The sequence below is a fragment of the Stegodyphus dumicola genome, chromosome 1 (genome assembly GCF_044657685.1).
Source record: "Stegodyphus dumicola isolate Sdum_Otavi_A_Nest chromosome 1, ASM4465768v1".
Classification (NCBI taxonomy): Eukaryota; Metazoa; Arthropoda; class Arachnida; order Araneae; family Eresidae; genus Stegodyphus; species Stegodyphus dumicola.
Window position 1 is genome coordinate 63,936,042 of NC_140768.1, and position 24,527 is coordinate 63,960,568.

A 24,527-nucleotide genomic window follows, 5' to 3' on the forward strand; every position below is an offset into this window, starting at 1 on the left:
GAAATAAGAATATAAATTAGGATAAAAGTAAAAGCAGAAGTCTGAAAATTAAACTATACAATCCAAAATTCAGTGTTAAATATTGCATGACTAATGTCAGAAAAAGCATACTGACATTAGATATTATACCAAAACTCATTTGAAAATTTATCATAAGAAAGTTTAAAAAATTAAATTATATAAAAGTGTTCTCTGGAAAGAAACTTTTTGTAAAGTTTCATTCATGTATGTGCTTCTTAAAATACGAAAATTAGACAGTGTATGAAGAAATAAAATGTAAATAAATTGAAATTAACTAACAAAAAAGAAACTAGTTAACCATATAGTTTTATTACATACATACAAAACTAATTAAGGCACCCTTAAGTACAAAAATGGTAAAAATAAAGCATTTCATATACAAGATGATCAATATAAAATTCAAGTTACATAGACAAAATTAACTATTATGAATTCTGAATGATTATAACTAGATAAAAGTTCAATATTTCATTAAAGATTTTTATGGTACCAGTTGAATCATGAAAGGCACATTCTATATATTAAAACTTCAAAATTAAATAGATATGTTGAAAATATTTCTCTGAAAATACTATAAATAAATTTTAAAAATTCAGAAAGAAATAAAAGTATTTAAGAAAAACATTTTCTTAAAAGTAGTTTATATAAAATCAGAATATATGAGATTAAATCTGCAAAACTAAAACAGTTTTAGAGGATACTTTGTTACCTTTTATGAATAAATGTATAAATACAAAAAGCAAAATGAAGTAAAAGTCTCATTAAATAAAACTACTGAAACTGAAAAACAAAGTTTATAACGAATACAGATTACAGCTTTAAAAAAAACGTTTTTACAGCACAAAGAATGACAAAGATAATAAAAATGGTAAGATTCTTTTGAAATTCAAAACAAATATTTGAATTACAAAAAAAGAATATGGATCCCTATTCTAAACTTGGACCTCAATATATGACTAAATGCAAACAAGATTCACTGAACAACTATATTTATTGATGCTTAAACAGTTTCTACTATCTAAAAATACCCATACCTATATAATTGGCAATGAGTTGTAAGGTATTTATAAAGTATATGAAAGTTTTTTAAATTACTATACTTCCTTTCAATTAGAAAAAATCAGCTATTGCTGTTAATACTATATACTAATTTAAGACGTACAATAAGAATGTGCACTACAAAAACAACTACAGATCTTAGGAACACAATTTTATTTTGAAGGAACTTTAATTGACTTTCGATTATTTCTTGCACTCAAGTTTTCTTTATTTACAGAATTATAGCATAACGTAATATGAAAATATATATTTATATACACCGTAAGTGCACTAATGCAAATAAGTGGGAAAATTACTGAAAATCCAACAAACTATAATTAATGCAAAAACTTAAAAAAAACTAAAATTTACAAAATTATTTTCTACTGTGCTTTAAATTAAAGCAACATTGTTATGCAATGCACTGCAACCTATAACAGTAAAATAAAGGACAAAAAAGAAATCTAACTAAATAAAAGTTAATACATTTTTAAGAATTTATCATACTAAATATTTGAGCTGTACGGGGAAAACAAAGTAATATATATTCATGATAAGGCACACCAAACATCATTTCAATTTACTTTCAAACTATCTAGTTCCGCATTTATACATGGAACAAGCAATGCTAAGGCCTCTGAATCGAGAAATGGAACACAAATGAAGTCAAACAAATGTCAATGCTAACTAAATTTATGACTTAAATTTAGATCTAGTAAGATAAAAACTGATACATATGAAATGCACTCATGTTACTCGTTTTACTTTAATCTATTAATTATACACTAAAAATAATTGCATCTTTCTATAAACAGAAGTATTGGTCAATATATCACAAAATAGATTTTAAGTAATTATAAAATGCTGATATATAAACTCCTCCTAAATGCAAGATGTATTTACGATATGCTCATTAAACTACAAGTTTCCAATGCTCTTTCTTTACAAGTACAGTAATCAACATCAAAACTATAAAATTAATTCTAAAATATTTCATTGTTTTGCACTAAAGGAAATTTCTTATGTTTTGATCATACATACTTTTAGATCGCATAAGAAAAAAACAAAATATGCGTGTTTCATAAAGTACTTAAATGCACTGCTAATATAGAAGACAAGAACAAATATACACACATATCCCTGCAAAATAACAGGGTAAATAAATACATACATTTAAAAAAATTTTTTTTTCTTTCATTAAAATAAAAGCTTTTTTTTTTTAATAATTGTTTTAAAAACTTAGGGAAATTAGACAAACATGAATGTAAAAACAAGTTATACTATTAAATCTTGAAATGTAGTGCTAAAAAACTACACTGGAACAAACTAAAAACAGTATGGAGAAGCAGAACAGGACTAGGTGCAAATTCATTTAAATAAAAACAAATAGCATTTTTAAAGTCTTTTTTTGGCTTGGATAAACAACAATATAAAACGAACATAAGCTTCCTGCCTAAACACAGGCACAAAGAAATACATAAAAACCACTGAGGAGTTAAGCTTGCAGAATGACAGCAATGCTATTCTTCATCTTTTAATTTTAGAGATTGGTTTGTAGGTGACGGTGTTGCATTACGTCGCTCCTCTTCTTTTATTTTTTGCTGCATTTGTTGAAGCATTTCTTGCATGCGTCGGAGTTCAGCTTCTTTCTCTTGGAGTATGCGATCTTTGTCTGAGATTTCAGGAACTCTGCATAAGAAAAATAAACAAATGATTAAAAGAACATAAAAATATAAAAAAATAAAACTATATTAACTAAAATAACATGCCAGAGCAAAAACGCTGGAGGTACTGAAAGAAAAAGATTCAGCATAAGTTGCATAAATTTACATGGCAAAATTCAACAGCTTGAATGGAACACCTTCCTTTTTTAGCAGCAGGAGTAGAAAATGACGAAAATTTATAATTTTTATGGATGATTTTTTATGTAAATGACGAACCATTATAATTTTACTGATCACTTTTTGAAATATATGAAGAGATGATAAATATGATATATGGAAGAAAAGTATTTGATTAAGCCAATGAAATTAAGAAATAAATAAATAAATAAATAAACATTTTAAGTGCAAATTTTATGAAAAATTTGGGTAATAAAACATAATACATAAAACAGAAGTTCACAGAAATTTACGTGTAGACAATTCACTTCTGGAATAAACTTATTCCAGAAATTTATTAAGAGAGGGATAAAAATAATGACATCTTTAAATGAATAATGAACTATATTTTTAATTCCCTGCTGTGCAACGCAAGCATAGACGAAAATTTTAAAATTCCCCATGCTGAATCTGTGGCCGATGCATTTTTACCTAATGCTCACTGATGCATTTTTATCAATATTTACAAATTACTGCAACTATTTTGTCAATTTCTTACAAAAGGAAAAGACCGATGACTCACAATTGCATAAAATTATTCGTTATTCATATTTTACATTTTAAGCATATATTCATTCTGAAAAACCAATTAACCTACATATATAAGCAGGTTTTCATTTCTTTTGTTTTGAGAACAATACATTAAAAAAAAAACTGTTCTCTTTCAGCAAATTAATGCCCAAATACTGCATTCCTGCAAAAATTTTACTGCAGTTTCATCCAGTGCAGGCAAACTACACAAATGCACTTTTTAAAATTGAGTTTGAGACACAAAAAAAAAAAAAAAAAATCTTGATGAATTTGTAAAAAACATTCAGAACACAGCGGAGGGACATATGAATATGATAATGTTGCCTGTTAAAATTGAAGAATTGTTATATGCATATGGTTGCCAGAGTTTGGTACACTCTAAATATTTGGCAACTTCCACTAAAGTGATTGCGATTGTATGTAAATACATTTTTATTTAGCATTTAATTATTTTTCATTATTTTATATAATAAATTAATTTAATGATAATTATTACAAATGAAAATGATACAATTGAATAGATAAAATGCTTGTTTATGTTTACCATTCCAAAAATTTTTTTTGTTTCCAAAAAGAAATAAAAGTGATAATTTTTTAGTAATAAAAATTAACATCAGTTCTTTAAAATATTTTGTGAAATCACATATTATACATGAAAACAAAAATATAAAGACTCAATTTCATCACTACAGTAGATATACTAAGATTCCAGCGAGGAGAAATTTCAAAGATATTAACTATTTCATTTATTTCCTCAAACCTAAATCATAATTTTTTTATGCAACACTTTACTGATCTTAAAAGAAATTTAGTTAATTATATCATCATGATTTGAATTGCAATTGTGCTCCAAAAGCACCCTGAATCAAGAGGTCAAATAAAAAAAAACCTTTGCATCAATAGAGAAAAAAGTAAGAGTATCCTTTGAAATAAATCTGACACATTAAGATAAAGGATAACTAGTGCTTACGATGGTTTTCTTGCAGTGCTCTTTCCAGCAAGTCTTTCAGAACGATAGTTTTCATAATGAACATCTTGAGTCACTTCTTGTAAATCTTGCATGTGCGTTCTAATAAAATGATTCAAACTTTACAAAAGATTCAACTAAAGTCTATTACCTACAGCCAAGTACTTAATATATGATGTTAGAAACTTCTTTTATTAATTACAGTAATGATTAAACATTCTAAATGTTCATAAAAATTATCAATTAAATATAATAAAAATAATATCAAAATGATATAGTTTTTAAAAAATATAAATAACTTACAAATTATTTAGTAAAATTAAATTCAAATTACTTACTAGTACATACACATATTTTTTTTAATAATTCAATCTGAATATATTGTTGATCTTTCCATTTCATGGTCTACAATCATTGATATCAATGTGTTTGCTTCCCAATTTGCAACCTTAACACAAAAGTACTTGGTACTTCCACAGTATTAAACATCCAAATATCCACTATTGAGGAAGTATCCGGTCAATACTGTTTTTTTCACTGCATAATCAAACGCTTGTCAATTTCAACTATTTTTCCAGGGCCACCTATTCATCCTTGTCAAATAAATCTAGAGAACAAACCTCTCTCATAAAAGTCTTCCAGTCAATCGAGATATTTTGACAGATGTTGAGCTGCTTATTGTACCACTTAAGGAATGTTACTTCCCTTGCCCAACAGCTGATGAAACACAATGCTGTTAGGAATGGTATTCTGGAACCCCGACACCAATTATCAGATTGAATGCTCTTTTTTTTGTTAACAACTTTTCACATTGTACCTCTACATACTTTCATTTACATATAGTTTCATTTCACGGCCATTTAGGCATATTTGACTGTAATATATCTTTTTCCTGGAAAAATGATACAGCATCTTCCCGACTTCTTTGTAAATAAAAAATTATCAACATTTTTTTTTACATTTAAATTGAAAAGTCTATTACGATATCACATGGTTCGTCAAATTCAGCAAACAGAAGTCAAAAGTGAAAGTACAGTTTTTTACATAATTTGGCATTTATTGCACACATATTTATATATACACACTAGTGTGCAAAACTTAAGCAACAATGTAAAATTTAACCAGACAGCCATGAAATTGAAGAAAAGGGGTTCTTGCGATCAGTACAATGAATATGCAATTCAGTAGAAAGGTCATGCACATGCAAATGTCAGGAACAAAACCTCACAGGCAATGTGAGCGTAAGCAAAATGTGTGCTGTTGGCTTGCTCAACTCATGGATTACAATAAAAGTCAAAAGTTACAGTAAAAGGACGCAATTAAAGACATTCGCTGCAAGTACAAATGAGTTCTTTTGTAAAATATCGCTAGGAAGAAATTATCTGGATGACTTCACACATGGAAAAGTGGTCAGGAAGCTGGAGGAGGGGCGTAGTGTGATCAGTGTAGCTGAAGAGTTCCAAATCAACAAAAGTGTTGTTTTGCACGCTTGGAAAGGCTTCCAAACCATAGGTACAGTTGTAAGAAAGGTTGGTGATAGCCACGCCAAGAAAACAACTGCAGTGGATATCGTACTCCAGGCGATAAGAGCCCGAAACCAGTCAGCAAGTGTCATAGCTCAGCAACTGTGTACAGCAACAGGGGACAAGTGTCAAGGTTCACAGTGTCCAGACGACTACACAAAGGTGGCCTATTCGCCCACCATCCTGAATGCTGCATCCCTTTGAAAGTTGGCCATTGCTGCCACCATTTAGAGTGGTGCAAGGAGCACAAAAACCAGACATCTCATCAATGGAGTCATGTCCTCTTTACGGATGAGTGTCATTTTAGTGCCATAAAAGATTCTCAAAGTCAGTTGATTTGTAGAATGGTCGGGACACGATTTCATCCCAATAACATCACAGAAAGAGACCATTACGGTAGTCATGAAGTTCTCCGGGGATGAATTATGCTGAACTGGCAGACAGAGCTCCACGTACTGAACTGGCAGACAATGTACGGCCACACCGGACTCCTGCTGTTCAGAAGCTACTGGAAAATGAAGATATCACTTGAATGGATTGGCCAGCATACTCCCCTGATTTTTCCCATAGAACGTATGTGGGATGCTTTGGGGAGATGACTTACATCACAATTACATGCTCCAGGGAACACCCAAGAACTGAAACAGATGCTGATTGAGGAATGGGCACTCTTATCTCAAGATCTGTTGAAAAATCTGGTGCTGGGTATGGAGAGATGGATTGCAGTAAGGGGAGGGCATTATGCTTTCATCATCATTTAAATACAAAATGCTGTCTCTTAATTCTGAATTTCATGTCTCTCAGATGATTTCTCGTGTAGTTATGGCAAAAAGAACATCTGTTGCTTAAGTTTTGCACACCTGTGTATATATATATGTTATTGTGAAACACCGAAATTGGAGAATGTCAACACATATCAAATACATCAATGAAAGACTGAATATTTCATTATGTTCCTGAACATTCGGACCATCACCAGTTGACAAATACTCTGGTAGAGGTCGAAAAGACAAGTTGAGGTCAACAGAGGGGCGACAGTCTGTCGCCAAATCCTTTGTTCACTTGCGTTTGAAGTTATGTGGCCTGTATTTGTTACACTCTGGAACAGTGTCAGTTTTATGCTAGGTTTGATGGTATGCGCAACATTTTCTTAAATTTTTGTTTATCCAATACCCTAATTTATATTGAATGAATACTGCAGTGAATCCTGAACTTTTCTTTGAAACGTTAAATGCATTAATTGCGAGCAAATGAGAAGACCATTGTTTTTATTTTTCACAAGAAAAGTACTCTAAAGTACTTTCTGAAGTGATTTCTGCAAAAACTAAGTGCAGCACACCTTTAGATTACAGATGATTAAAATGTTTTGATGTTTTTAAAAACTAATGATGAAGAAAAATTAATTGTACCCTTAAAACCAGGAGAAACGAATATCCAATATTATGTTAGTAATGATGAATTGTTCAGCATACTATTTGAAACTATCACTAGAATAGCACACAGAGGAAGAACATGTATGCTTAAAAATTTGCAAGGTAAATACAAAAATATTACATATGAAATTGTAATGTTGTACTAAATTTTATGTACACAATGCCAAATAAAGCAGAGTGCACCTAAGAAAAGTATTGTTGTGAAAAAAATGGTCAGTTTTTGAGTTAAACTCAAGATGTAAAGTTGATCTGATAGACATGCAGTCACACAGGGATGGCGAATATAAGTTCATAATGGTGTATCAGGATCATTTAACTAAGTTTGTCCAGCTACGGCCATTGAAAACTAAGACAGCTGAAGAAGTAACGTATCATCTTCTTCAAATATTTTTAACATTTAGTGCTCCAGCTATATTGCATTCACATAACAGTAGGGAATTTAGTAATCAAGTCATATCCAAACTATGCGCTTTGTGGAATGATGTTAAGATAGTTCATGGAGAGCCTCGCCATAGTCAAACAAAAGCCTCAGTTGAAAGGGCTAATCAGGATATACAGAATATGTTAACTGCATGGATGAATGATTACGATACAAATAAATAGTCCGATGGTTTGCCCTTTGTTCAATTTGCCAAGAACACTACATGTCGTGAAGGAATACACCAAAGTCCTTATGAAGCTATGTTTGGCATTAAATCAAGAAGAGGCATAGCATAATTTTTTTTTGCCTGGTGAACAAATCACAAATATTGAAACCGAAGAACAACTCGAAGAAATTGCTAATACTTTTGAACCCAAAGGAAAGCTTGAAGAAACTGTTAATATTTTGGAAGAAAATTTGTGCAGTGGCCACACCGAAAACCATATTCCAAAGGAAAATACTGAAGAAGACCTGCAACCCACTACGTCTTCATATCAAGCTCTGACTGAACAACACAAGTTTATTTCTATAAAAAGATCAACTGAAAAAGAGAATCTTCTACTTGCAAGCAACATAAATTTTACGAACTTAAAAAAAAAAAAAAAAAAAAAAAAAAGAAATTTCCTTCTGCTCAGATTGGTGATATTGTACGAACAGAAGTCCCCGATGTCGATCGTGGTCGTACAGATGGCTGAAATGTGTTGCCAGTTGTTGGAATAGAAGACTCAGACGTTCTTAAACTAGCAAATAAAAATGACACCTTCAAAGCAGCTTTATACCCATAATCAGTTCGTAATTTGTTAAGATAAGTTACTTTCTATAGATGAGATTTCTTCTCAAGAAATGTCGCTGAGAGAAGCAGGTGTAGCTAATTCGAGAAGTGGAGGGCAAGGCTATATAAGCTGTCACTGCGAAAGGAAGAGTTCCACAATTAAACTTAGTTGTAAAAGCAAGGGACTCTTCTGCAATTGAAAATGACATAAAAGTTCAAGTTGTAATAAATAGGATTTTAGTTACATAATTAAATAAGGTTTTCTTTTTGGTATTATTTTCTTTTCTCATTTAGAATGTACTTTTTAAGTTCTAAAGTTTATTGTTACTTAAGCTTTTTTGTATTTTGACATACGGTATAAAAGCAAAAGTAAAAAAAAAAGTTTGTTATCGGATAAATTTAAAACTAAATGAACATTTATCCATGCACAACTACTGTCATTATTAAGAAGGCAAGTAATATCAAGTAGCCCTCCTTACGTTAGAATCTACAGCCACATGTCCTGCAGTTGAAAGCCTCTAAAAAGTTACAAACAACTCTTCTCACCGGGATTGGTTACTCCTCTCAGTAAGACAGATCGCACCCGAAATACAGAGGACAAAATGCAAATCTCTGACATATTCAAGTGTAAGCCAATGTAAGTCAGAAATAAGGATATATGGAAAATAGTTTGGGCATACACCACAGTAACATATACACACAAGGAATAAGTACAATAAAATTCAAACTTTAATCTGTAATAGTCCCATAAGATACTTATGGTTATATTATGGATTAAAGCTTTAATTTCAATTTGGTTACTTTCCCTTTCCAGCTCTAAAAGTATTAATATGCTTATAAAAAATTGTTTTGAATTGCATCATTTAAAAATTAATCTTTATCATGATGATCCATACTTAACACTAATGATGCACCTGCTTACGTAATACCGAAACTCAAACCTTTTAGCCAATAATAAAGATAAATTTGAAAACCAAAACAAGTAGTAGTAACAAAGCTGAATCACAGCTTCACTGTTCTTAATCTACAAGTAATATCCATATTGAAATATTCACTTTCTTCTTACAAATCTCCGTGTTGCTGAAACATAGTCCACCACTTTGCTTCTATCACTAGGTATAATCAAGCACATAGAAAGCTTTTGCCTACAGTGCTTCAGTATGTTTAATTACAAATTTAGCTTAGATAATCTGTGAGAACTTTATAATGTAACATTTATATTAGCATAAAAAATTCATAACATAGCTCTGTCTCTAGGCATAAATTATTAAGAATGTTTATTCTATAATTATTATCCTTTTATAAATTATTAAGCTTATTGCTTTTTTACAGAGTTTTTTTCTAATTTTTAAAATTTTACAAAAATGATGATAAAAACAGAAGTACTTGTCTTTTGCAATCTTCAATGGATGAGAACAATGAAAAAGTTTGATAACTGTCATTAAAAAATTGCTACTTGTTCTTGAAATGATAGCCAATCAGCTAATGAGCACTGCTCTCAAAATTGTGGAAGATCTTGAAAACTTGAATTGGCATTGGCAGACTATCTCTTTCCCAAAATGAAGTTTAACCTTAAAGGCCACTTAAACAGCACTGAAGAGTCTCAGAAAATCATAAACAGAGACTTCAACATTATTTTAAAAGATGAGTTCTAGGAAAGTAAGCATCTATACAAACACACAAAAAGTTATACAGACTTACATGTATCCGAGTATCAGGAGCACGACAGATTGACAGTCTCGCAAGCAGAAGGATGGCAGGAAGTAAGAGGTGTGTGCGCACTTTGATTAACCTCTCAATCAGCACTTTCTTATTTTTTATTTGTAACTAATCATCTAAACACATTACCGACCGGTAGCCTATTAATCGGCTTTTCATCACCAACGTCTACCAACCGATCGCCGATTAATCAGGTATTTTTAGGCAACACCTGCTGACCGATAGCCTATTAATCGGCCTTTTTCTCGGGGCTACCTAAAAATAGACTATCAATCGGTAGGCCATGGCGATAAACAACTCCCATTTGCTATATCATCTGCATTTTATTATTAGTATTTCTCACTTGCTTTAAGTGCATCGCTTCATAAACTCCCACATTTTCACACTGTTTTTAAAAAAACATTACCGTTCATGATGAGCGAAAAAAATGGTACTGGAGAGTTTTATTTAGATGATTTATTAGATTGTTCTGACAGTTATTTAGAACATGAAGAATCTGTGGCTGAGCGGCCGGTCGGACGTGCGTATGCTGTTGAACCGCTAGCGGTCGGTAAAGCGTTAATGTAACTCCACTAATAGCTAAATTAAGTAATTTAGACACTTAAATGTATTTCTGTAGAAATCACCTAGATGGCAAGCTTACATGGTAGCTTGGCCAGGCCTCAATAAAGCTTTCAGTTAAGGTAAGCTGCTATTTCATCTTGATTATCGCTTATGAACTGATTGAATCTTTTGAGTTAAATTTTGATGAAGTCAAACTATTTTTACCCACCAGAACTCTTACTGCGTTAACAACAGAACTTTGTTTTTAAAACAAAACTGCTTTTTAGTTTTACTGTATTAATCTGTTCTTCATTTGTAATCTTGAAATTTGTTTTTACATCTATATTGTGTTCTTAGAAATATTTAAATCATGAGACTGGTAGCTCTAAATGACAATCTACATATAGCTAAATCTTTAAAAGTATTCAAAAAAAAAAAAAAAAAAAAAAAAAAAAAAAAAAAAAAGAGGGCAGTTAAGTTACTATATCAATTTGTGTTTGGTCAAGATGACTGTGCAAATCATAAACAATTTCGTGAGTTCACTGGATTCGATGACTTTTTTCAAACTCCAGAAATTAAAGAACCCCTATTAAATATTTTCACAATCACAGATCTAATTTCAATTGTCAATGTTCTGAATTTAGAATATACCCCCTTCCCCTGATGACTGTAGCAATAGAATATACTTATTTAAAAATAAATCCAGCAAAATATGTCTTGGTGGAAGAGAAATGTTTTATTCCATTTCTTACTACTTTTTACAAATTCATTTTCAGACAGAAGCTATCTAATGCTTCTGTAAAAGAAATTAAAAGAATTTTATAGCTCTAACAGAAAACAAGAATTACAAATAAAAATTTACTTACACAAGCATTGTGCGCAGTTTGATGAAATCACAATGATCAGGATTCTCAATTTCTACAACACCCCATGGATATAGACGTCCACGAACTTTACGACCTTTTACTTCTATTGTAGGTATTGCAGCTGACACAGCAAAAGGAACTGCTTCCTAATATTGCAAATAAAAAATTATTTGCACATGGCTGAAATATATTAATTAAGCAGAACAGCTCTTTAGACATGCCCCCAAGAAATAAAATAATTGCAATTACTTTCAGTTGTTTGACTTGTTCTTTGTAATCTTCATCTTCATCTGAATCACAATCAGGAAGAGGATAGATACGAATGGCATGTTCATCAATTTCATGCATTATCTAAGGAAGGAGGAACAAAAGTTTTAGTTACATGCACATTTTGGAAACAGTGATAATCTAGGATGACATACTGGGTTGAAATTTAAGCAATAACATAGTTCAAAATATCAAGACTAATTAAAATTATCATGCATAAATGCATTTTCTCAATAAAGAAGAGATGATTTGTAAAAGTTTCCAGAAGATTAAAAAATGGAAAATGTATTTGTATCCCATTTTATATATTATAACGAAAATTCATTACATATACTGATGAATCATCTCATAGCAATCATCTTTAAAAGGATTTGTATTTCTGAGGATACAATTAAGTAATGGTACTGAACTTCATCGATAGTCATATTCTCTAAAGCCATATTTTCACATGAAGATCAAAACTATTTGGAACTGCTGGCAATGGCCTGAGGAAGGTTTCATTGCATGTCCCATCTTAGTAACTAAATTTTACAATGATAGAGAGAGTATAGCTTTATAAGTTTAATATTTTAAATCTTAAAAATATACATACAGTACAAAATCCTAAATCCGGATTCGACGGGACTTCAGTGATTCTGGATTTGGGATTTTTCCGGACTATAGATCATCAATTAAATCTGGTAAAATAGCATACAGAAATTATACAATTAAAAATATGAAAGCGTAATTTATGAAATAAAGAGCAATTATGATCTAAAGAGTATCAAATTTTAAAAAAAAAGCTTAAAATTTATTTGTTTACTTTATTAAACATTTCTTTCAATGCAAGTTGTTTAAGTTGCTTTGTTTTTTGTTCTTATACTTTCTCTTTAATTCTATAAACAGACATAATTTCTTGTTCAGTTACAAGTCCTGTAATTGCTGTGTCAAGAATACCAACTAACTTGTCAATCGAAATTTTTTCGTTTTCAATAACCTCTCTGTCACTTTCTTCACTATCGGTAGCGGTACTTTCTGGATCTAGAACCATACTACAGATTTTGCCATTCGTTAATTGATTGATGATTGGGGCATTGTCATCGGAATGAAAAACTTTTATTATATCATCTTATATGCACTATTCCGATATCCTTAGGCTGAATGACAGATGTACAATTTGGAGGGAAGAATAATACGGATACATTATCTTTCACTAAAACTTTAACTGAAGTATGAGCTGAAAAGTTGTCTACAATCAAGACTATTTTTGAGTCATCAGGTAAACCAACCAAATTCAAATGTTGCCGAGCCTCAGGTATAAAATGATTTTCAAAGCAATCATTCATTAACGATGCTCCATGCTCTTTTATTTGCGCAATATATAACAGGGAAAATCCTTACCCCTTTAAATGCTCAAGGTCGAGCATGTTTTCCGATTACGAAAAGTTTGCACTTGTGCGTTCCAGCAGCATTTGTGCATGCTAAAATTGCTAATCTCGCTTTGGAATCTTTGACACCAGTTGGAGCCTTTTCTGTAGAGATTGCCAAGGTATTTCGCGATACATATTGCCAGAAAAGACCAGTTTCATCAGCGTTGTAAATTTGTACCGGAGATAATTGTTCAATAGCAATGAGTTCAATGAACTCACCTGCAAATTGTTCAAGAGCTTCAGTATCAGCTGAAGCCTTTTTCACCTGAAATTTTTAATTATCTTATACCATGACAATTTTTAAATTTGGTTAACCAACCTGTTGAATATGTGCACTCAGTGTTTAAGTTGATTTCCAAATGAAATATTTTGGCTTGAGCCATTAACATTGGACCCGTCATTGGCCCGCTCTCGCTACGATGCTGTCTGACCCACTGAATCATCACTTTTAGCATAATGAACACATTTTCTGTTATTCACTGCAAGTGTAACGGAATCCACAAAAAATTCAAAAAGTTCCTTTTTCTTTTTTATTATGTCATATACAGTTGACTTTCCAATGGCATACTCCTCGCATAGTTTCGAGACGGATATACCTTTATCCATTTTTTGCAGTAATTCCACTTTTTGTTTAATGGACATCAAAACATGCTTTCGCTTTGTAGATCCTTTGGTAGCTCCAAACTTGGAAACTATTTTCGACATAATCGAAAGTTCAAGCTTAATTTTTATAAAATCCATCTAATAATAAGCTGGATATAAAAAAAAATAATAAGCTGAATCAAATTAGAAGATTAAGGAGCAGTGCAGTGTGCTTAGAATTAGTAAAGATAATTTTAGCCTAGCTTAATACAATGAAAAGTCGTTAATCCGGACTCGTCGGGACTTCGGAGATTCCAGATTATAGATCAACAGTTTAAATATCGTTAGATGGCATGCAGAAATTCTAAAATTAAAAATATGAAACCGTAATTTATGAAATAAAGAACAATTATGATCTAAAGGGTATCAAAATTTACAAAAAAAAAAAAAAAAAAAAAAAAGCTTAATATTTATTTGTTTACTTTATTAAACATTTCTTTCAATGTAAGTTGTTTAAGTTGCTTCGCTTTATGTGATAATACTTTCTCTTTAATTCTATAAACAGACATAATTTCTTGTTCAGTTACAAAGTTCCGCTGTTCAAGTCCCGTAATTGCTGTGCCGAGAATACCGACTAACTTGTCAATCAAAATTTTTTCGTTTTCACTAACCTCTCTGTCACCTTCTTCATGTCTTTATCCATTTTTTGCAGCAATTCCACTTTTTGTTTGACGGACATCGAAACATACTTTCGTTTTGTAGATCCTTTGGAAGCTCCAGCATCGGAAATTCTATTTGACATAATCAAAAGTTCAAGTTTTATAAAATTGCTCTTACAGTCTGCAAAAAATAATAAGCCGCATCCAATTCGAAGATTAAGGAACAACGCAATCATCAACATTAACTGAAATAGATAATTAGATAATTTTAGCTTATACCATCCGTTATACATTAAACGTGCACGCGAAAACGTATTCTGTGCTTGCGCACACGCACATGCGCAGTTGTAAAGATCTTACACGCACTCGTAAACGCCTATGCACAGAAAGTTTTTAGCTTTGAGGTCCGGATTATAGATCATTCTGGATTATGGATGGGTGTCCGAATTAACAACTTTTGACTGTAGTGTTCGTTGTACATTACTGGCTGTGTATCACAAGATTGGCGATGAAAGGAAAGTTTTTCCACTAAATTTTGTCTTGCTCCTATTGCGCACTGAATTAAGCCTTGTATTAGTTTAGTTATTTACTAAACCTACGCTTATTTCTTACACATGCTTAAAACTAATCTGAGTCCTGAATAAATAAACGCCCACATATACTTCATCTAGGGCTGGTGCTAGATATCGCCTGATGCAGTATCTGCGGGTCCTAAATTCTGCTACAAAGCGCCTTCCTAAGTTCAAAATTTTCGCTGCGCCTAAACTTTGGATCCCAGTGCTTTCACTAAATTATAAAAAACTTCTCCTCCTTAATTTTGCCACTCAGTGCTTCCCCAAATTTTGTCTTCCCTAAATTCTGCCGTTCGGTGCGGCCATATTCTGCCGCTGCTGCTGGGTTTATGGTGAATAACATATCAGTTACCTTAACTAAAAAGCACTAAATGTAATCTCTGGGCCTATGAGTTTCATTAACAAAATATATTTTTAGCATATGAAAAGAAATTTTTGTTTAATTTTTCCTTATCAACGTTTCTTAGAGCATTTAAAAATCTATAATCATCGCCAAGCATAATGTTGGCATAAAAGGTTGCCATACTCTTGTTATTCAATTCCTAATATAAAAAAAGTTTACACATCACTGCATGAGTTATTACTGAAGCTGTAATGTATTCATAAACATGTGGTGATGAAAGAAAAATATAATAAATAATGACTCGCCAGGTCGGCGTCAGGGATATAAAATAGGTGAATGTTTCGGTTTGAGATGTATGCCAAGCAGATACTCAGTTACGGAGCTAAATTAGTAATCCCACACATTTATGCTTACATGATTGGTTTTTCATAACGAGGTATTTTATTTAGTGCTTATGTGACATTAAGAATTGGAATTTTTAAATGAAAATCTCCACACATTTTATTATGGAAGGAAAAATCAAATGCGCACGCGTAAAGCATACCAAAAAAAAATGTTTGGGGCTTTGAGGTTGCCAAAATTGATTTTAGTTGCCAAGGTTGCTTTGAGGTTGGATTTTAGATCATTCCGGAGAATGGACATCCGGATTTTGGACTTTGTATTGTATATATATTTTAATTTAGTTAAACTTCCCTTCTTATCTCACAGTTTCTAAATGAGTTTAGAGGATTTTTTTTTTTTTTTTGTTTTTGTTTTGTATGTAGTCATTTAATTGTGGGAGTTACCATTAAATACTAGTTTATTTTCATTAGATCTTTCTTTCCACAGTGTGTGTCTATATCATTTAAATTCTCTGGATATTGAAAATCCATATCAGTCTTTTGTTCAGATTTTATTCTAGTTAGGTACACTTTACATATTTTGTACAGCAACAGTATTAGATACGTGCATGAGTATTTCACTATGTCTGATTGTGCAAATAGATACAAATAAAATTTTTCAAATCTAAAAAAGAAAAACATACCCTTTTCTTCAGTTGCATAACTTCTTTCTTGGTTAAGGCATCAGCTTTTGCTATAACCGGAACAATATTAACTTTACCATGCAGTTGCCTCATGAATTCAATATCTAGGGGTTTCAAGCCATGTCCATATGGAGATATAAAGTAAAAACAACAATGTACCCGACTATCATTGATGTTTCGACGATTCAAACCACTTTCATCTCTAAGAAATCTTTCAAACTGATCATCTATGTATTGGATAATCAGTTTAAAGCTAAAATGGTAATAATAACAAAATAAAGTTTTTGTTATTATAGTCAGTTTTTCCTTTATTATTAAAATAAATAACTTACTGTTAGAATATTCAAATAATAATACAGTACAAAGTCTTTAATCCGGACTCGTCGGGAATTCGCCGATTCCGGATTAGGGGTTTTTTCGGATTATAGATCATCAATTTAAATCTGATAAGGTGGCATGCAGAAATTATAAAATTAAAAATATGAAACTGTAATTTATGAAATAAAGAGCAATTATGATCTAAAGGGTATCAAAATTTATAAAAAAAAGCTTAATATTTATTTGCTTACTTTATTAAACATTTCTTTCAACGCTCGCATGCGTAAAGCATACATTACGCATAGTCGAATTTAGAAAATTGCAACCAGAAAACTATTTGATGTGTATTTGTGATATTTATAACAACGAGGAATTCGATTTAAATCATATCAAAGATGGAGTACATCGAGATGAAATACTACATTTAGTAAGGAATTATAAGCCGAATAAAATAAAAACATCTGCCCTGAAGATGAGGATAGTGCTGACAGATCAACTTCCAGTTCATTGCGCGATGCGACGCTGCCCCCCCCCCCCGGCAGAGCAGCATGAAATTGATAAACAGATTTCGGAATGGTTAGAGAAACAAAGGATATGCCTTTATCCATTTTTGCAGCAATTCCACTTTTTGTTTGATGGACATCGAAACATGCTTTCACATTGTAGATTCCTTTGGCAGCTCCAGAATCGGAAATTCTTTTTGACATAATCGAAAGTTCAAGCTTACTTTTTATAAAATTGCTCTAACAGTCTGCAAAAAGTAATAAGCCGGATCCAATTAGAAGATTAAGGAACAATGCAATCTGCAACATTTACTGAAATAGATAATTAGATAATTTTAGCCTAGCTTATACCGTCCGTTATACATTAAACGCATGCGTATTATGCGCAGAAAGTTTGTAGTTTTGAGGTCCGGATTATGGACATCTGGATTAAAGACTTTGTACTACCTTTTAATTCTATATTCACATAAAATAAATTACAGTCATAGAAAAAAAAAAAAAAAGCTATCATCACTAGAAGTAACTATACATAATTTAATAGTTTTTGATCACTGTAATATTAACTGATAGCACAAGCAGCCACCTAAAATAATTATTTAATTTAAAAAGAAGCATGTTTTTAATAAATCCAGGTAATGCAATTCCCTGCATCCAGTTAGTAATTAATGATAACAGAGAGAAAGTTGTTATTTTTAAATTGCTTACTTTATTAATCAACAACACATATTAAATCTGAAGGAAAATTAAATATCTTTCTTTGTAAAACGGCACTGTCATATTGAAGATAAAAACAGGTACTTAAATATTATCCCATCAACTGTGAAGTTTGGCTACCAACAAACCATGAAAAAAAACACGTTTTTAATAAATCCAGGTAGTGTAAATACTGCTGAAGTTATGCCAGCCATTCCTGCAGAATTCTCAGCTGTGCTTCTGTTTGCAACCTTTACAATAAAACACTCGTAAATCTGTGCAAAATCCATCAAATAGCCAGTGCTGTGGAAATATTTGACCCATTTCGTTTTTGGCTTTTCGAAAAAGCTTTCATTGATTTCTACTATTTCATTAGCCCTCCAATTTTATCAGAAGCTCTGTTTAGAAGGCTATGTGTGCAAAATGACTGCAGGTGATTGTTTTAATCTATTACTGTAAATAAACTGGAATGCAGTCACAAATATGATTCTACAAGCCTCAAACTTTTTTTTTCAAAATGCAAGGAAAATTATAACAATACCAGTTAATTTATATCTTTGTTCATAAAAATAAAATGTAGGTTATTAAGAATCAGTTGAGACTAATCAAAGGAAAATGCAGATGCTGTGATCAATAACTGGCACTAAATGGCACTACTTGGAGGAAGTTTCATAGTTGACAGGATAATACATAAGTATCTATGGGCAATTATAACACATTTGTTTTAAATAGCCGAGTTCTTCTATTAAATCTAAAAGACAAATACTTCACACTTCTGACTGACAATGCATTTCTTTTAAATTGTCAAGTTTTGATTAAATTTAAAATATATTACCTGTGACTTATTAAAATAACTTCCATTCCAAATACATTTGAGTTTATAAAGTGGCTGAGTTTAACAAAAGGGAATCTGTACATTGCAAATCCTGACATCAGTTCTAATCTTTTTAAGTAACATACTTGAACAATAAAGCCATGGTCCATCATACACTATTGGCAATTGAAATAGCAACAATAGGAAAGAATGATCTGATGAATGTCAAAATCACAAAAAAGGGAAAAACTTGGAATATACAAATGATTAGTATTTCAGTGCATTTAGATGACGCAGGAGGAAGAAACAACATCTAAAGCACTATATAAAAGTTGTGTAGTGGATTTCTCACTTGGAAAGTGCTTTGTAAGGTTAGAATTTGCTCAGAATATTGTGTTATGCCTCGAGTAAGACGAGGGTACCAGCAAGTTTCAAAATTTGATAGAGGCAGGATCGTTGCCTATCCGAAAGTGTAGATTATTGTTCCATGAAATTGCTGGTCGCACTGGTCGACATCCAACCACTGTCATGCGAATATGGAATCAATGGATTGCTGAGAGTCATACTGAAAACATGCAGAATCTCAATACCCTCTCATCACTAATGGCGAAGAGGCCAGCCATATTGTCAGGTCAGCCCTCCAAAACCATACGACCACATCATGGACTGTTAGTCAGGAAATGGACATGTCTGCAACACATTCAGTATCAGCTCATAAAGGTGCATTGATGTTTGCAGCAGCATGGACTATCAGCAAGGTGATTATTACTTCGGCTTCCCTCAACACTGCAGCATAGAGAGAGTCGGCAACTCTGATGTGCCAAACCGCAAAGCTGGGTACAGGACTGGTACAATGTTGCCTATTCAAATAAGTCCCGATTCTACGTGCAGTATTCTTATAAGCCATATATGCGTCTGGAGTGCACGAGGAAACTGCATGTCATCACGTATGCTTGCATTCGATATTGCCATAGGGGCCCTTGCACTTGATGCCTGGGTTTGGGCAGCCACTCGGTACACGACACGCACATCTCTAGTTCGATGGTAATTTGAACACATATAGGTACATTTCTGACATCTTAAGTCAAGTGGTTGTGCCCTATCTTCGAGGCCCCCCAAACACCATGTTCCAACAAGATAATGCAAAACCACATGTTGGACGTCATGTTTTGACCTTCTTCAATACACAGGGTATTCGACTGCTGTCTTGGCCAGCACGATCTCCAGATTTGTCACCAATTGAAAAGATCTGGTCATGGGTTGCTGAGAGACTGCCCCACCACCTCTCTCTAGCTAATATGGTTGATGAAATGTGGCATAGATTTGAAGCAGCATGGAATAAGTTGTCCATTTCTGTCATCCAAGCCTAAAGGGATAAGGGCTATTTTAGCTGCCAGGGGTGGCAGCTGTTTTACTAATTTCACACCCCTGTAAACCTCCAAAATGCTTAAAAATTTAATCATTTTGTCATGCAATAAATATCATTTTTGTATTTATTTTCCTTCATAGTTTTGCAATTTTAATGGCCAGCAGTGTGCATTAAAAGGATGAATTAAAAAAAAAAAAAAAAACCTTTGACAGGTATATGTACGATATTTTGGCAATGAAGATTCAGTCTTTTGCCAATCTGAGTTTTAAAAGTGGTGGAAATAAGTTTAATATATGGTGGTTTTTCTATTGATTAGTAGTTCCTGGATTAGTAGTTCCTAGTATTCATTTAGTTCCTGGAAATTTCAACATCTTAACTTAAAGAATTTATTAACAGTAAGTTTAATAAGCAGCAGGCACTGTATCTTATGCTTCAAAGAGCTGCAACATACTGCTTTTTAATCAAGAATTTATTGATACAAAATGTGAAATAAATCAAAAGCAAATTCGAAATTCAGGCTTTCAGGAAGACTTCATGTTTCGAAATTTGATGGCTTTTGTGTGTTGCCATTTTTCCACAAAGCAAATAACATACACATATTCTTCACAGATCAAGTCTATCGTAGGGTTTCCACACTTGGATGAAAAAATAAATTATATGTTTGTTCATTTTGTTTTAGCTGCCATCATCTTCAAAACCATTCCCTTGCAAATATACCTTCTGTTTTACTAAGACCTTAAGACCATGGTGGAAATCATTTTCTTTGAAGCTGGCAGAAATCTCTTGCAATTTGCACTGAATGCAGATATTTGTATTTTCCAAATACCATCTTTGTATCATTTTGGGGGAAAAAAAAAAAAAAAAAAATTGAAATTACTGGGAGCTAGATCAAATGAATAGGCATGATAGAAGACAGTAAAATGTTATTTTCTAAAAGCTGTGCAGTGTTCACCAATTTGAAATTGAAAGCAATAAAACTATATGGCAATGTGACAAACATTAAAATTTGTTCTTAAATTCTCTTGGCAAATTTTATAACTGACTCCAATGTTTGTCTGTGAATTTTTAAATTATTAGGCAAGGATCTTCCCATATGAATTTAAAAATCATTTCAATATTTCCTATTGCTTTGTTTATGGTTGGCCACTTTGATGCTTGTCACAATACAATTAAACTTAATCAGCCTTGAAGGTATAAGAGTCATTCAAAAAGAGTTGTCCGATTTAAAATACCCAACACCAAAAGCCATATGAATTGTATCAAATGTTTTAATAGGAAATTTACAGAGTTTTATGCAACATGTCGGAGTTTCTCAAACTCTTTTTCAAGTGTGGATCACATTTATAAATTAAAATGTTTTGTAAACTATCTCACTCTTGTCTCCTCTGAAAAAAATTTTTAATACAGTACAAAGTATCTGGACTCGTCGGGACTTCGGCGATTCCGGATTATAGATAATCAATTTAAATCTGGTAAGACGGCATGCAGAAATTACACAATTAAAAATATGAAATGGTAATTTATGGAATAAAGAGCAATTATGAACTAAAGGATAACCAAATTTACAGAAAAAAAGCTTAATATTTATTTTACTTTATTAAACATTTCTTTCAATGTAAGATTTTTTTTTTTTTTTTTTTTTTTTTTTGTGCTAATACTTTCTCTTTAATTCTATAAACAGACTTAATTTCTTGTTCAGTTACAACGTTCCACTGTTCAAGTCCTGTAATTGCTGTGTCGAGAATACCAACTAACTTGTCAATTGAAATATTTTCATTTTCAACAACCTCTCTGTCACTTTTTTCACTATCGGTAGTGGTATTTTCTAGATTTAGAACCATACTACAGATTTTGCCATCCGTTAATTGATTGATGATTGTGGAATTGTTATCGAAATGAAAAACTTTTGTTATATCATCTTATATGCACTATTCCGATATCCATAGGCTGAATGACAGATGTACAATTTGGAGGGAAGAATAATATGGATACGTTATTGTTCACTAAAACATTAACTGAAGTATGAGCTGAAAAGTTGTCTACAATCAAGACTATTTTTGAGTCATCAGGTAAACCAACCAAATTCAAATGTTGCCGAGCCTCAGGTATAAAATGATTTTCAAAGCAATCATTCATTAACGATTGTGTCATCCATACTCTTTTATTTGCACAATATATAAGAGGGAAAATCCTTACCCCTTTAAATGCTCAAGGTCGTGCATCTTTTCTCATTACGAAAAGTTTGCACTTGTGCGTTCCAGCAGCATTTGTTCATACTAAAATTGCTAGTCTCGCTTTGGAATCTTTGACACCAGTTGGAGCCTTTTCTGTAGAGATTGCCAAGGTATTTCGCGATACATATTGCCAGAAAAGACTAGTTTCATCAGCGTTGTAAATTTGTTCCGGAGATAATTATTCACTAGTAATGAGTTCAATGAACTCATCTGCAAATTGTTCAGAAGCTTCAGTATCAGCTGAAGCTTTTTCACCTGAAATTTTTAATTGTCTTATACCATGGCGATTTTTTAATTTGGTTAACCAACCTGTTGAATATGTGCACTCAGTGTTTAAGTTCATTTCTTCATGAAGTATTTTGGCTTGAGTCCATTGGACCTGTCAATGGCACGCCCTCACTACAACGCTGTATGATCGATTCAATCACCACTTTTAGCATAATGAACCCTTTTTCTGTTATTCATCGCAAGTGGGGTGTCAGAATGCACAAAAAATTCTAAAAGTTCCTTTTTCTTTATATCATATACAGTTAACTTTCCAATGTCATACTCCTCACATAATTTTGAGACGGATATGACTTTTTCAATTTTTTGCAGCAATTCCACTTTTTGTTTATGAACATTGAAACATGCTTTCGCTTTGTAGAGCCTTTGGCAGCTCCAGAATTGGAAACTCTTTTTGACATAATCGAAAGTTCGAGCTTAATTTTTATAAAATTGCTCTAACAGTTTGCAAAAAATAATAAGCCGGATCCAATTAGAAGATTAAGGAACAGTGCAATCTGCAACATTAACTGAAATGCCTCAGAATCAGTAAAGATAATTTTAGCCTAGCTTATACCATCCGTTATGCATTAAACGCGCATGCGTAAAGCATACCAAAAAAAAAAAAAAGTTTGTGGCTTTGAGGTGCATATTATAGATCATTCCGGATAATGGACGTCTGGATTACGGACTTTGTACTGTATATGTTACTATCAGCATATTTATATTTCGAAAATACAATTAAAATTCATTTAATTTTACACTGACCTTAAATAATTAAGGTAATACAGGATAATTTATATTCATTTTCAATAACTCAAGGTTATTAGTTTTGATAATCATTAACTTATTAACTAAAAATTAAATTAATAATGACATTCACATTAATGAGATGGATGAGCCTGCCATTTCATGCATAGTTGTTCTGTGTTTGGATGAAGCACCACAGTCAGCGATTGAAATCCCTCTTTTGTTACTAAAACTAGAGAAGGAAGTTCATAGGTAGTATAACAGCAATAAATTTCATAAAATGCAAGCTTTGGGAGAAAAAGTAACATGTGCTAGCCATATGTAATTTCCAAACTCTGAGATTTTCAGCTATAGTGTAGCATATATAGTTGAATTCAACATTCTAGATAGAAAATGACTTTTCATCATTTATACTTTAAACTTCAGGTGTGCAGACTTAGAGAAAATAATAATAATATTAAGACATGATTTCATATTCATTTCAGTGAATAAACAAGGTATTTTTATCAGAAATTTAAATTTTAGGGAAATAAAATACTTTTGCTTAAATATATGTGGCTTACATTTTGAACGAAAGAAGCTATTTTGGATGAAAGTAAATGATGACAAGTTAATAAAAATCTCCAACTAAGATTTCTCTCTTTTAAACTTTTATGAAAAATAAAATTTCTTAGCTATACTGGTTTGAGATTTTAGTGTTTCTTCCACATTTCAAATTTTATGTTTATAATTACTAGCTGATTCAATAAAATACTTCCTTGTACAACATGTTTAACAAGCTTATCATGTACTTATAAAAAATAATGAAATTTCATTTTTAAAACCCTGATTGCAGAATCTGAACTTGAAAATTTATTAGACAACAACTTTTGCGCTCTTTTGTTTTTTTGGCCAAATAACATTTTTTGGGGGGATTAAAAAATATACAACATTAGCCACATGAATTTTTATGTTTTTTAATTATTATTAAAACTAATATAATAAAATAAGCAAGACAAATGTCCCCCACACA

The 24,527-nt window shown here is 31.9% G+C and overlaps 1 protein-coding gene across 1 annotated transcript in view; it reads right to left on the bottom strand.

The window, feature by feature from the left end:
• Positions 1-311: 311 nt before the first annotated feature.
• Positions 312-24,527, bottom strand: part of Septin1 (Septin 1) — a 34,714-nt gene continuing 10,498 nt past the window's right edge. The window contains exons 5-9 of the mRNA XM_035370993.2: positions 16,571-16,823; positions 11,964-12,065; positions 11,715-11,860; positions 4,441-4,539; positions 312-2,748 (exon numbers count right to left, since the gene is read on the bottom strand). Coding sequence (XP_035226884.1) covers positions 2,580-2,748; positions 4,441-4,539; positions 11,715-11,860; positions 11,964-12,065; positions 16,571-16,823 — 769 coding nt within the window. The 3' untranslated portion in view covers positions 312-2,579. The remainder of the gene's footprint in view (positions 2,749-4,440; positions 4,540-11,714; positions 11,861-11,963; positions 12,066-16,570; positions 16,824-24,527) is intronic.